The sequence below is a fragment of the Myotis davidii genome, unplaced genomic scaffold (genome assembly GCF_000327345.1).
Source record: "Myotis davidii unplaced genomic scaffold, ASM32734v1 scaffold217, whole genome shotgun sequence".
Lineage (NCBI taxonomy): Eukaryota > Metazoa > Chordata > Mammalia > Chiroptera > Vespertilionidae > Myotis > Myotis davidii.
In genome coordinates, this window is record NW_006290034.1 from 5099962 (window position 1) to 5114504 (window position 14543).

General features: G+C 54.6%; 1 protein-coding gene across 1 annotated transcript in view; it reads left to right on the forward strand.

Moving 5' to 3' along the window:
• The window catches only part of SYPL2 (synaptophysin-like 2), a 16239-nt gene extending 3863 nt beyond the window's left edge, over nucleotides 1-12376 (forward strand). The window contains exons 2-6 of the mRNA XM_015563517.1: nucleotides 4652-4658; nucleotides 6658-6782; nucleotides 7637-7838; nucleotides 8771-8962; nucleotides 10239-12376. Of these exons, the coding sequence (XP_015419003.1) occupies nucleotides 4652-4658; nucleotides 6658-6782; nucleotides 7637-7838; nucleotides 8771-8962; nucleotides 10239-10385 (673 nt within the window). The 3' untranslated portion in view covers nucleotides 10386-12376. The remainder of the gene's footprint in view (nucleotides 1-4651; nucleotides 4659-6657; nucleotides 6783-7636; nucleotides 7839-8770; nucleotides 8963-10238) is intronic.
• The last annotated feature ends 2167 nt before the right edge of the window (nucleotides 12377-14543 follow it).

Here is a 14543-nt window from a genome sequence, read left to right on the forward strand (position 1 = left end):
GAAGGGAGGCAGGCGGAGGCTGGGATTCGGTCCTTCTATGTGCAAGGAGCCTGTGCCCGGGGCGCTCACATTTCACCGGGGCAAGAGGACCCGAGTGTAACCTTTCCAGAACTCTGATCCTGCACATACCACTCCTCCATGGCGGGCGGGGGAGGAGGGCAAAGGGGATGAGATGAGGAACGCCACGGAGGGCAGAGGAGGGAGGGAGGCAGAGGATGGAAACCATCTGCACCCAAACCCACCAGCACCTGGCTGGGCCTGCAGGTGCACTGAGGACACAGGGTCCCGGCTGGCGGGTGCCCCGCTGAGATCACTAGAGTAATCTGGGTTCCTGTCACTGAGTGAGGGAGTGAATGAATGAATGAATGAATGAAGTTTATGACTCCAGTATTAAATAAAAAAAATAAGATAGAATAAAAGCCTCGGTGTGGCTAAAATGTGGCTTGTAGAGTAATATAGACCATTCTGCTGGGAAGCTGGGGCCCTGGTTTCCAGATCCGGACCTGCCTTTTCAGCCATGTGACCTTGGGCAAGTCACTTCTTTGGACTTCGGTTTCCAACATTAGTCCAATGTTGATCACAACAACCCTAGAGCCCCCTTCTGCTCTCGATGGGTTGGCGTGCTGGAATATTGCCCTTCATTAGACTTACCTGTGACCTTGAAGAATTCATCTACCCAGGGCCTCAGTTTCCCCTGTAATGGCCCAGGGCAAATACACTCTCCTTGCTTCACGGGTCCTTTGAGACACTGTTTTGCTCTCTGTCCTTCCCGGTGCCCAGGGCCTGCTGGGTATAAGTAAGGAATGTGGACAGGTGCAGTCACTCGCTCGAATCAAGAAGACTTGTTGGGAGCATTTAGTGTACTGTCACAGAGGGATTTTAGTTGGACTATCCACACACCAAATGGTGTGTGAATAACGTATTGATGTGCTTTCAGCACAGAAGTCAGCGAGGGAGTAAGTTACCGTTAATACGGAGTAGGGTTGAGTTCTAAAGGGCTTTTAACTCACTGGAGACAGGGGTTAGCACCGTGTCACCGATTCCTAAGTCATCGTTTGGACGAGAATCATCAAATCTGGAATTCAGGGGCACTGGTGCATTTGGGGTTATCTGTGGATATCCCAGACCCTGACTGGGGCTCCGGGCCAGCCTGGGGAGCTTCCAAGTGCAAACTCTGGGCCCTGGTGGGGACTTTCCACTCTCCTTGCTGCCTCAGGAGCAGTTGGACAGACTGCTGAGTGAGCTCTTTCACCTCCTCCCTTCCTGTTCTGACCCCCCTACTTGCGTACGGGAGGGGGCCATATAAGCATGATATTAGGGCTCTAAGGGACTGCCGTCCAGCGCTAGGGGGCCGTTCTGAGCAACCCGGAAGAGCACAGCCTGAAATGTAAGAGGACAACTTTATCATTAAACTAGACAAATGGGTCTAAGGAGATTTGAGAAAGACTGTCAAGGGACGGGGGGAACAATGAGGTCACTAGACCATGGAATCATCTTCCAAGGGGGGTTTCTGCAAAGCTCTCTTCTTCAACCCTCTCTCCTTGTCTCCACCCTTTCCCCACCCCTTGCCCACAACATTCCTATAAAGGCTGCACAAAGCAATGCCTAGGGGGATGGATGGCCCGGTCACCTCTCAGGTTCGACACTGATCCCTGAGAGCAGGCGCACCTTGATGACCCTTCGATGCCCCCCAATCTCTTAGAGAGGGGGGTACACCTTTCTGCCGTGATGCTAACTCCAGGGGCCCAAGGCTGGACTTTGAACTCGGCCTTCATTGGACCAGCAATGTCTTAAGGAGACTTGAGTCGCTCTTACTGCCGGCAGAGCACGCGTTTCATTGCCTTGAGCCTCTGCAGATGAGCTAACGTAAAAGCACCAGAAATGACAGTGAAAATGTCATTTGGGATTTTTCACTCATTTCCTGCTTGGAGGGATCAAATGCTCCCGACTAGAAAAGGAAAGAAAAAACCGCCACAAACCTTGATAATTGAAAACATTTGTTGTCATTATTACCAAAAGCAAAGGTTTTACTGTAGTCCTGCTGAGAAGAAATACTATTTTTTTTTATTTGTGAGGAACTTGGCTTAGTGTGTCTTGAAAATTCAAAAATTAGAGGCCATGAGGCCAACATGGCGGCTGCCAAGTCATGCAGCCCAACATTTTGGCTGTCTAAACTGTTCTCTGACAGAAAACATGATTTCCTTATTCTCACAATAAACAAGGGAAGAGGGAACCAAAATTCCTAAAAGATAGATGGCCAACATTATATTGTAGACAAGCAGAAATCCCATTAGCTGTTTATACCTTTTAGTATACCTTTTATAATTATTTTAAAGAATATCAATCAAATTTAAACTGGTTTTTGGATTAAAAATTTCAGTTGAGATGACAAAATTAATCCTCTTTTTTAAATCAGACCAAGAAGTAACATATTTTGAATTCCTAATCATTTAAGGGAAAACACATTTTATTTTTTCAAAAACAAGTTATACATTATTTAATTGAAAAAAAAATAAAAAGAAAATTCCAAAATTAACTAATCTCACCTCAATTCCAATTCTGGCCTCACTAAGTCTATACTAAACTAGTGAAATAATATGGGCATAGATAGACCAATTGTTGGAGAACTTGTTTTTTTGTTTTGTTAAAGAAAAGGGTAAAAATAAAGCAGACTTTGAGGTTGTATGGGCTTTGGTTTAAATCCAGCCTCTTCTGCTTTCTAGGGTAAGTGATGAAACCTCACGGGCCTTGGTTTCCTGTCTGTCAAGGCGGGTGAGGTCTCCTGTGGGCTGACGGAAGGGCTGCAGGAGGTGGTATCTGTAACGCATCGAGCATTCAGGAAGATCCCGTGAGCCTGGCGGTCTAAGGGGTGCTCCCTTCCCTCCTATTCCCGACCTCCCTTGTCCCCTAACTTCCCCCCTTAAGCAGACTGTCAGCTAGACTTGTCCTTTGGTGAGATTATTCAAATGTCGCTGCCAAATCCTCACTTTGAGGGTAAGATACAAAAGGATTTCCTGCATTAGAGTCACTGTTGCCGTAAGAAGTCACATTATTGTCAACTGGGCGTGCCCCGGGTCTGTAATTTACCTTTGAGGTGCCAAAGCCCCTTACTCGGCTCTGGGGTCTCGATTTCAGTAAATGTGGGGAATGTGAAAGCAACTCATCAGACTCCGTGACTCCAAGGAGATGATGGTGCAAGTGGGACTTGGGGGAGAGCTTGTCTTCCCTGTTAGCACACTAACACTGACCGGGCATGTCCGTGTTTGCAGGGCTGGCCCGGGAGCTTCATCTTTAAACTGGCAAGCTTCCTCCGCCATCGCTCCAAGGAGAGGCAATGGCAGGAGGAGGGGGAGGGGGCGGGTAGTGTACCAGTATGTATGGTTGGCACCAGAACTCCAGAGACCCACCCCCCAGCCCTCGGGACCTCCATCTCTCCTTGGTTCCTGGTCTTTATGACCAGTCGGCTCAACTCAGAGCCTTGGGCTTGGTGACAGGGGTGGTTTCGGTCCTTTCCTGCCACCCCTGTGGCTCGGTCACCCGGCACAGTTGGGGAAGAAAGCTACGGAGGTGCAGAGAGGAGGAGGGCGTCTCTCTCTGCGTCATGCCACCCTCCCTGCACGGAGCAGAGACCTCTTTCTTCAGCCTCAGTCACCCTGCGATGCAGGGGTTTTGTCTGTGTGTTTGAGCGTGACACTCCCCTTTCTGGTGTAAAGTCTTGCGGGCAGGCAGAGTCTTATTTATCCTTATGTGCCCGGCACCTGGTACAAAGCAGATGCTCCACGACTACTTGTCGATGAATGAATGAGCGCAGTAGCAAGAGCACGGGACAGGGAATCGGGATATGTAAGTTCTAAGCCTGGCTTTCGCAGCGGCTAAATGTGACCTTGGGCAAGTCACTTAATCTTCTGGGACTTCAGTTTCCATCTCTATGAAATGAGACCGTGGCGCTCGATAATCCCCGAGATCCTTTTTGCTCAGCTGCTCTGTGAACCTGTGCAATTCTCCTGCGAGTTCTCCCTTCCTCCACTTCTGTAGCAAAGCGCCTGTCACCTGGCACCAGCTGACTGCGACGTTCAGACTTAATCATATATTCTGGTTAATAAAGGGTTAGAGAAGGTGGTTAGGTTCCCGACTGTCAGGGAATCGGCATAGAAGAGAATACAGTTAAGATGAAAGTTACTATGGGTGTATTTTGTCCAGCAAAGAATCATAAGCCAGGGTTCAGGACGGTCAGAACCTCAAGGTTGTCACCTCGACATAGCAGACCTTTCGGTGACAGTGGAAGAGTTGGCTAATGTGCCGTCCAGTCTGGCACCTGCTGGTCACACGTGGCTCCTGAGCACTCGGAATGCGGCTCGTGTGACTGAGCAACTGTTTTAGACTTTATTTAATTTTAATTAATTTTCATTTAAACAGGCATACGTGGCTAGCAGCTACTGTCTGTTCACTGCTAAGCATTAGTGCCTAGAGCAATTCCTAGTACATAGTAGATGCTCAATAAACGTCACCTCTCTGAAGATGCCAGGAGGGCCTGCCAAGAGAATGCTGGTGAAGAGACGGTTTCATAACTGCCCATTCCATTGCCCCAAGTTAGGAAGACTGTACCTCCGTTCTCAGGGAACCCATATGGGGCCCTTCACTGATGGAACAGCCAATGGGTAAAAATACATCCATTTGTGCTGCGCTTTCTAGAACACGACGCCCTAATGTGTCCAGTTGGACATCAGAAGCCAAGAGGAATAGAGACGGCTCAGCGGAATCAGAGAGCCACAGAGCTGACAAAGGTTAGAGAATGCCTCCCAGACGAGTTCCGCTGGGACACCATGGCGACTGGGAGGATGTGAAGGGGATGACGCTGAGGCGTGGGCGACTCTGGCAGGAAGATGAGCACTGGGCTCTGTAGCAGCCTCAGAAGTTTCATTCAGCGGAGGAGGCGTTCAGGCAACGGAGAGAGAGGTTGTACTGCCTCCTCCCCTGCTGGGTTTTTTTTTTAAGTGGAGACAAGTCTTATTTGTCTGAACTAAACCTCCTAGAAAGAGAGAGGTGCCATCATGACATTTAAAAGGGGGATCCATGGCTCCATCATGGAGAGGCTGTGCCAGGCCAGGCGGTGCAGGGCGGGGCCCTGGCAGGAGACACTGCCCTGGGGCCGGGCACAGCTGCTGGCAAGGCCAGCCAACAGCAGGCAGGCTGACAGCCCTCCCTCAGCGAGTGAGAGGACTGCAGAGTTGGAAAGGCCTCCAGATGACCTCCTCCAAACCCTCACTTTACAGGTGAGGACGCTGAGACTCAGAGCAAAGCACGGTCACCCAGCTCATTTGTGACGGGGCCAGAGTCCTAGACCCCGGTCCAGGCTTCTTTGCCGCCACGCCATCGGGGCATTAGCCAAACCATGCGCACGTAACTCTATTTCCAACTCTGGATGCAGGACGAGGGTGCAGATCAGCTGTCTTCTAAGGGCTTAATGTCCAAGACACGAGTCCCAGAGAAACAGTAAACGGACAATTAACAGAATGAGCTCCCCCCCGTGTAATTAGAATGATGACGTCACAAAGATGCCAAGGAAATGGGGCTGAGCTGATGATGTGGGAGGACGAGGTTCCAATTTCTCACCTCTTCTAATCGAAGTTTGTTTCTCCAGAAGGGGAGTCTAAAACCACGGCCCTGGCCGGGTAGCTCAGTTGGTTAGAGTGTCATCCTGGTATGCCAAGGTTGTAAGTTCAATTCCCGGTCAGGGCCCATACAGGAAGCAACCAATGAATGGATAAGTAAGTGGCACAACAAATAGGTGTTTCTTTCTCTCTCTCAAATCAAGAAATTAAAAAAAAAAAGAAAAGAAATCATGGGATGAGGTCCTTTCATTTCCCTTAAGACTTGGAGGTTCAGTAAAGTGAGAAGAAAACAATTCACGTTGCCTGAAACACGTCCGGTTCTTAACCCTGAGCAATGGCAGCATCAACCAGTTACAACGGGAGACACCACCCCCAGGGAGGCAGGAGGCTGGGAGGGCGAGTGGAAGCTGCTTTTCTCTGGGCTGGAGCCAGGACCCTCAGCACCCCCCAGCCAGCTCTGCTCCTGGCCGTATCTGGGGCAGCAGCTCCGCCCTGCCCTCCTGGCCCCTCTGAAGGCCGAGGCAGGATTGTCCACTGAGGCAGGACCTTAGCCACAAGGTAAGGACTCGGTGACGGCTTCAGAGGAGAAATGGGAAGAACTCCGAGCGGGCCCCATCGTGGTTAGAGTGGGGACGCTATTTCCAGGCGCCTCTCCCTTGGGGAGGAAATTCACGGCCAGCTTTGAGCCAGAAGTTTCCGAAAGCCTAACGCTCTGTGCCCATCATCACCTTAAGAAGGTGGTCGGTCCCCCGATGTCACATCCAATGGGGAGATGGGGAACCATGCATTTCCTCTCTCTTCCCTCCCAGACGCCACTCGAAGGCGCCTTATGCATTTGGCTGTTGGGTCCAGCACCCTGTGTGGTGAACACAGCCCCAGAGGCTGGAAGACCCGGGTCTCCCCAGGAGGGACTGGATTAAAGGGACCCCACACACACACACACAACACCCCATACCTGCGCGGCTTGGTCAGACCAAGGGTGGTTTTGGAGGGCGAGACCTCGGCCAGCGAAGGCCTCCGACTCAAAGGGCTCCCTCTCCCCCAGCTTTTTGCTATTTTCGCCTTCGGGTGCTGCGGCTCCTACAGCGGGGAGACAGGAGCCATGGTTCGCTGCAACAACGAAGCCAAGGACGTGAGCGCCATCATCGTCTTGTTCGGCTATCCCTTCAGGTGAGCGGCGCCGGGGTGGCCTGCACAGCCCCGGTCCTGACCGGCGAGGCCTCTTCCTCTCCCAGATCGTGGGGTGTCACTCCAGACCGGGTCCTTCCTGCCCTTTAGGAACTTCAGACAAAAGACCAGAGAAAAACACGAGGGGAGTCAGACAGCTCAGGATTGTAACCCTGTCCCAGCCCACGGATAACCGAGGGCAGGTAACGACAGCCAGAGAAAGGACCCACTGGTCACAGCCTGGAGGAGGTGACAGGAGCCTGGGCGGGGCTCGCTGCCCCTCAGAGCCTCCTCCCCGCCCTGAAGGGAAGGGAGCGTGTTAGTACTTAGACCCCAAAGAGCAGGTGTGGGTGCTTACAAGGAGCCCCGGCCCGCAGGAGGGAGGAGGGACAGCCTTCCTCGAGGCAGGGGGAGCCCAGGTGTCCAGAGGACAGTGGGACAGGGCCACCTTTTCAGACATATCCAGGAGCCGCAGCCGCGTTAGATGGACGGCCTCTTGCATATACTGGGATGTGTGTCCTCCGCTCTGTCTGTCTCACTGCGGCCCAAGGAAGGCCTGGGAGTGGATGAGTCGGGCGTCAACGTGGCCACCAGGGCCTGTGCCTTCCCTGGGGCAGAGCGAGCTGATCTGGCGGCTCGGCTCCCAGAAATAGATGGACTATATATACTGGTGTCATGACCCGAAGGGCCCTGGAGACGCTTGGAAGCGGAGTCACCGTATTGGGCGGCGGGGCCGAGTGTGGGGTGTGGCATCCCTCCCTCCACACCCCCTTCCTGGTTCTGAGAGAGCACAGACGACCCGACCCGGGGCAGGATGGCCCCGCTCAGGAGCCCCCTTCCCGCCCCCCGCGCTGCAGGTTGAACCGGGTCCAGTATGAGATGCCGCTCTGTGACGAGGAGTCCACCTCCAAGACCATGAACCTCCTGGGGGACTTCTCTGCCCCCGCCGAGTTCTTCGTGACGCTGGGCATCTTCTCCTTCTTCTACACCATGGCCGCCCTCGTGTTCTACCTGCGCTTCCACCGCCTCTACACGGAGGACAAGCGCTTCCCGCTGGCGGTGAGAGGCTGGGGTGGGGACTGAGGCCCGAGCTCGTGCCCTGGGACCCCGGCACCTGCCAGCTGTTTGCTGTTGGCCCCTTCAGGTGCCCCCCACAGACCCGTGGAGGCCCGAGTCCCAGGGCTCTGCCTCCGCCAACCTCCCCGGAGGCACCATAGCATGAGGAAGGGGGCTCTGGCCGAACCGGGAGGTCACAGTTCCATTCCTGGTCCAGGCGCATGATTCCTGGGTGGTGGGCTCCGACCCCGGTAGGGGGTGTGTGGAAGGCAGCCGATCAATGATTGTCTCTCATCATTGATCTTTCTCTCTCTCTCTCCCTTTCCCTTCAATCAATAAAAATTTATATATTTTTTAAAAAGATGAGAACTTTCAAAACAACATCTTGGCATATAGTTAGCCTGGCTTAGTGTTAGCTAGTATTCATACTCTCCCCTTCACCATCTCCCCAGCCCAGGCATGCGGGGGGAGGGGTGCCCCCTCTGCCGCCAGCTGCCTCTGAGCAGAGGTTGATGGGTGGAAAAGCTAGGCTGTCCAGTCATTCACTGTACTCCTGAACCTAATACAATGTTGTATGCCAACCATTCCTGGAAAATAAGTTTAAAAAGGGAAAAATGTTTTAAAAATTTTAAGGAAACACAGGGAAGGGCGAGTGGGGAGTTGAAGACGTGTGGGTTTTGGGTGACATTGACCAGCAGATATGCCTCGACACACTGTTTGTCATACCTGAGCTCGGTTTGAGGGTGTCCCGGTGGCGGGATGCCTTCGGTTGGTGACAGTGAAAGAGTTTCCGAGACCATCCGGGCTCCCTGAGGCTCTGGGCAGATGGAAGGGGAGCTGTCCCGGGACCTCGGGATCCCAGTGCGTTAGAGCAAGAGGACAAAAGTGGGGGGTCCCAGGGCATGACTGCATTTCCTGTGCCTCTGTTCCTCCAGGACTTCTGTGTGACCGTCTCCTTCACCTTCTTCTGGCTGGTGGCTGCAGCTGCCTGGGGCAAGGGCCTGACCGACGTCAAGGGGGCCACGCGACCCTCGAGCCTGACCGTAGCCATGTCCGTGTGCCACGGAGAGGACGCCGTGTGCAGTGCCGGGGCCACACCTTCCATGGGGCTCGTCAATCTCTCCGTGGTGAGACCTGCGGCCACCAGGGGGTCTGGGGGAGGCAGGACCATCCCACCGCCCAGGGCTGTCCTAGCAGCAAGTTCTGAGAACAGAGGGTGTCCCCACAGCTGGTGTCCCCTACCCCCGGAGTCAGCGCCCCCTGCGCCTAATGCTGGCTGCTGGCTTCTCGCTGACCCTGGGAAAACAGACATCGGGGATGAGGAGAACCCGAGAGCACTTAGCCTCCTGTCCCTTCCTCCTGCTGCTGCCGCCTTCCCATTTCCCCTCCCGCCCCCCACCTCCAGGCTCGCATGCCCCATTTCTCCTGCCTCTTTACAGAGAGAGAGAGAGAGAGAGAGAGAGAGAGAGAGACCAGACCCAGAGTGAGGACTCAGACCTCCAGGCTGGAGAAGGCTTTGGGCAGTGGTGGGTCCAGCTGGCATGCATATTTTGGGCCATCCCAGTTTTTATAACGTTGACATATTTTCATATCAGCTGGTAAATAGCTGAGGCCTCGAGCTTTTCCATTGTCCCCTGTCATCCCAGCCACCTCAGCCCTACCCCGAAAGGGCCTGTACCCCCCGGAGGCCCGGTTAGCGTCTGGCACACCAGGGAGCCTTCTAGACCTTGATGGAACCCGCTGATAGGTTTCACCCCGCCCTGACATTTTATTGTAAAAATCCTCCCGCATACAGCAGAGCTGACAGAGTTTCACAATGAACACCCACATACTCATCACCTAGCCTGTACCATGAACATTTTACGAGACTGGCTTTATCACCTATCTGTCTGCCTCTCTCCATCTAGCAACCCGTCTTATTTTTAATGCATTTCAAAGTTAATTGCAGGCGTCAGTACACTTCCCCCTAAATGCTTCCTGCTGGTAGGCTTTTAAATATTGTGAATAAGTATTGGAATATAGCCCTGGCTGGGTCCCTGCCAGGCCTCGGCCCTAGGAAAGGAGCACCTTGGACAGCTCTGGCCACACCCACCCGCAGAAGGCTCTGGGAACTGGGTCCCACGTGTGCGAGAGCTAGAGTAACAAGGACCTTGCTCCACTCCAGGGGCCAGAGTCTCCTAGCGACTAAGCCACAGCTGCGGGCATCTGGACACAGAGTTAGACACTTTCACCAGAGAACCCCTTAGTGGGTGATGGCCTTGAACTCTATCTCAGGATCCAGTTTTCTGTTAGTTTTTGTGGCCCTCTGTACCTCTCCCCATCTGCCCCCTCCACAGGTCCTCCCCTCCGGGTTCCCACGATGCTCCCTCACTCTTCTCATAAATTCCCCCGATGTCTTTGCAGCTCTTCGGCTTTATCAACTTCTTCCTGTGGGCCGGGAACTGTTGGTTCGTGTTCAAGGAGACGCCGTGGCACGGGCAGGCCCAGGACCAGGGCCAAGGCCCCAGCCCCGAGAGCACAGCTGAGCAGGGTGCCGTGGAGAAGCAGTAAGCAGCCCCCACCTGGCTCCTCCCGAACAGGATGCACCTCTTCAACCACCTCGGCTCCCAGGACCTCCCTCTTCTTGCTCCTCCAACTCCCCTCCCCGCCGCTCTGGGCTCTGAGCTCTGAGAAGCCATCCATGGACGGGCAGGCAGCAGCTGTCCGGAACCCGGGCAGCCCTCCCGGTGGCTTCCTGTCCTGCCGCCGCCCGAGCTCCCCATGGCAGGAGCTTCTTGTCTCCTGCTTGGACCCAGGCACCTCACCTAGGTCATAGGGACCCTCACAGCCTCTGCTACAGGTGAGGGTTGGAGGCAGGAGACCACAGTCCTGAGACTGGTTCCTAGCAGCCACCTCTATCAACCTGTCCAGCTTCAATAAAAGCGGGGGGAGGGGAAATCGGCCGCAGCCTTCTTCCTGGTCCCTTGCATGGAGGGCCCACCAGTGCTTTAGAGACCCCTCTTCCATGGCTGCCATCTAGGCCTCGTGCCTGCCCTGCTCACCACAGAGCTCTAGTTCAGTGTGCTCCCCACTCTCCTCTGGCCTCTGCTGCCCACTGAGCCCACCATGTGCGAGCCGGGGAGGCTGACCAGCCTGGCAAACAGCCTTCAGAGGGTCCCGGTGCCTTAGACTCAGTGGGGAGCAGATACATTGCAACTGCGTTGAAATTCAAGAAACTAAAGCCAGGAAACTTGCTGGGGAGTCAGTTTCTTCTATTCCCTCAGTCCTTCCACCCCTCCAAGCTGGGGCTCTTGCCACACAACTCTCTAAACTCACATTGGCCCTCAGCTCCTGACCTTCCTCCCTGAGCTCCCTCTTGGGCTTGGTCTCACACTTGGGACACAACCTGGGGGGTCTAAGAGCCCCTCCCTCCATCTCAGCCCCCCCCTCAACCTCTCTGCCCGTCTCCCTACCCCTTGGGTCTGAGGCATTCAAGATCCTTTTCCAAATCTGGCCAGGCCTTCCTTCCATTCCCGTGGGGCCAGACAAGGGCTTTGGAAAGGCCCAAAGGACCGTTCATGAGGCTAAGTTGCCCCAGACCCCAGGACATGGATGGATGGGCCCATTTCTTCTGCATTCTCTGCCCCGCCCCTCTCCTTCTTGGCCCTCTTTCATACTTCCCCTTCTCACTTTACAAATGGACGTGCCCTCTCCCTTTGCCCTCCTGCCTCATCCCTCCCAGGCCCTATCTCCCCACCCCGTCCAGGGCAGGCCGATGCTATTGGTGCTTCTTCATTTCGGGACCCAGTTCCATATTTGTCTTTGGTGTGTCTGTCTCCTCTTCCGGATACCGCCTTCAGTCCCTCTCTGAACCCCCAGGCCTAAGACACAGTGCCGACAGGGACAGGGCCATCTGTCCCCCACCCGGCTCCTACCCAGTCTGCCCTGGCCATAGGGTTGCCCAGAGAAGGATGAAGAAGGACGAATCCAGCCATTTTCCAATCCCAGTGCCAATTAGCCCATTATCATCCCCAAGGCGAATGTGCCTGTGCCAGTCTCTGCTCAGGACTGAGTCAACCCCTCCAACCGCCTCACCTCCCCGAACGCCATTCACAGGGGTATGCGCATTACTGGGGGGCCCAGGAGTCAGGGCCTTTGCCTTTGGGCCAATCATTTCTTCTCTGGGGCAGAGTGCCCCCCACTTGTGGGGGTAGATTTATACCCTCAAATACTGCAGAGGCCTTGGGAATAAGACGTAGGCCATTTTGTTTTGATTTGGGGGAAGGGATTTGAGGAAAAAAGAGAGGTTACGGGGATGAGAGTGTTTCTAAGTCTGAACCTCTCTCTGTCCTGAGCTGTCCCCATGGTTACTCAAGGACAAGGAGGGACAGTTTTGCCTCCAGAGACACAGAGAACAAAGGGGTGACCCTCGTTTTCTCCGAGCTGGCCCCGTGGGGGTCTGTGAGCAGCTTCTACTGGAACGTTGTTTGGATTCTGTGTACGTGTTTATAATTTATTTACAATGTGATGGATAAAGTGTTCTCCTTTGGGGGCCGAAGTTAGCAACCGGCCCTTCCGTGGGGAAAGGGTGGGTACGCACTCTTGCCAAGGACCCCTAGCTCAGCACTTCCCCTGGAGCAGAGCAGGCTTTCCCCCTCAAAAGCCCGGCTTCTTATCAGCCAGAAGTCCTTGATTTAGGTTATGGCCTCTCTCTCTCCCTCTAAGAGGAAAGGCAGGGCTAGGCCCAGTGCCCAAGGACAGGGCTGTCCTCACAGGATTCATGTCCCCTCCAACCAGGGCTGGCAGCACCGCTTTGCCCAGTGGGGCCAGAGGTAGAAGAAGGTGTCTGGTTTCTCCAGCTGCTGCAGGAGGCTAACAGGCAGGCCCTTTGCCCTAGTGAACTCTGACCCCGCCAGGCTGCCCACCCAGGACCTCTCCTGAACATGAGTTCCCGCCGCCACCGTGGCCACAGGTCTCCTGTCTCCGGATCGCAGGGCGCGGGCGGGAGGAGAATGCTGCATGTTGTTTTCTGGTGCTTGTTATCACACGTTGGAATAAACAGTGCTTCAAGCATTTGCCATGAAGGAGCCACGACTGGAGCCCTTCTGGGGATTTTTATTTCCCTCTTCCCCCCCTCGCTTTAAGTTTTTGGACAAATACCTGCATTTCCACCAAAACATCATTCTGCCCCTCTGCACCCCAAGCTGTAGAATCTGCAAACTGAAGAGCGGCTCCGGGTGACACCCCTTTTGGTGGCATCAGTTAGTCCAAAGAAACCAAGACTCATTAGCAAATTTAGAGAAAACTCAAAAGGTGTGTGTGTGTGTGTGTGTGTGTGTGTGTGAGAGAGAGAGAGAGAGAGAGAGAGAGAGAGAGAGAGGCCTCCACAATGCTGCTTTCATTTGTTCTCCTACCATCTGTGACTCAGACAAGCTTCCTGCTGGAGTCAAGGGGGCCATATGCTTGCCCTCTTCACTAGAAAGGTTCTTGCTACACCAACTTGCACCTCTCCCCTCTGACAGCCGCTCGCTGCCTTTACATCCCCTAGAACAATACACCTGGGTACAAGATTGCGTTCAATGTCACCAGGATCCTGGACACCCTCGGGGTGGGGGCGTCTCTGGTTCTCAGGTTAGGATTCCCTGCCCTCAGAGATCATTCTTGAGGGGAAAGTGAGAAGGAATCTGAGAGGTCTTGGAGTCACAGACCTAGCTGGATCTATTTGCCTCCGATTCGATTCCCCCTTAGCGGAAGGCATGAATATGGGGTGAAATGTGAGGGGTTGAGGAGGAACAAGAGAATGAGTATCTTTCTTCTCATGTGATGGGGAAGGGCGGGCTTTTGTGTCTCGATTGTGTGAGGGTGGGAAGAAATGTTATCCGCTGAGAAAAAGGAAGAGGAGGATCATTAAGGTCTTTCCCAGGCCTCAGCAAGGAAAATGACAGATCTGATGAGAAATCTCCCTATGCCGAGGCTCCGGTAGCAGCCCTTCCGGCAGACAAAATATTCATTAGGAAAAGAAGCCAAAGTGATGGATGGAGTCAGGGTCCAGCCGGGGTTTGGGAAGAGGCAGCCCAGGGTATCGATCGCAGGGCTCAGGAGGAGAGAGCCGATCAGCAGAGATGCTGCAGACCCAGTTCCGGGGCTGGCTCTGGCTCCCAGACAGCCTTCTGTCATCCTGACAGGTGATCTCGGTCAGCTCGGCTAGGTCCTCTCACACCCGGGCAACGCCATCCAACCCTCTGCTCCGCACCAGGGCAGCGGGGTTCCCACCGGGGAGGCACCACGCGGGAGCCGAGGACCCTCCCCCACGCCAACCCCTGTGTCCTTCAGCGCATCGTGCAGACTCCCTCCCCCTGCCCTTCTGCTACACAGAGCCCACCTCCCTGCACCTACCCAGTTCCATCTACAGGGGAGCGAAGTCGCTTCGCAGCCGCCAGCCCGAGCAGGGGCGCCAGCCCGCGGGCGGAGGCGCGACTCGGGGGGCCGGGGCGCGTGTGCGCTGAACTTGAGAGAGTGGCGCGGCAGCAGGAGGAACGTGTGCGCCAGGGTTAGGGGGGGAGGTCCTGGGGCTTTCGTCTCGTTTCCCCCCATCACTGTGCATTTCGGAGGAGCTCTCGATGCAAACTGGGTGGGCAGCAGCACCTCCTGCAAGACTACATTTCCCAGAAGGCTCTGGGGGAGTGAGGGCGAGGGGCAGGCGGCCCGCGCTGCGCCTGTGCAGAGAGG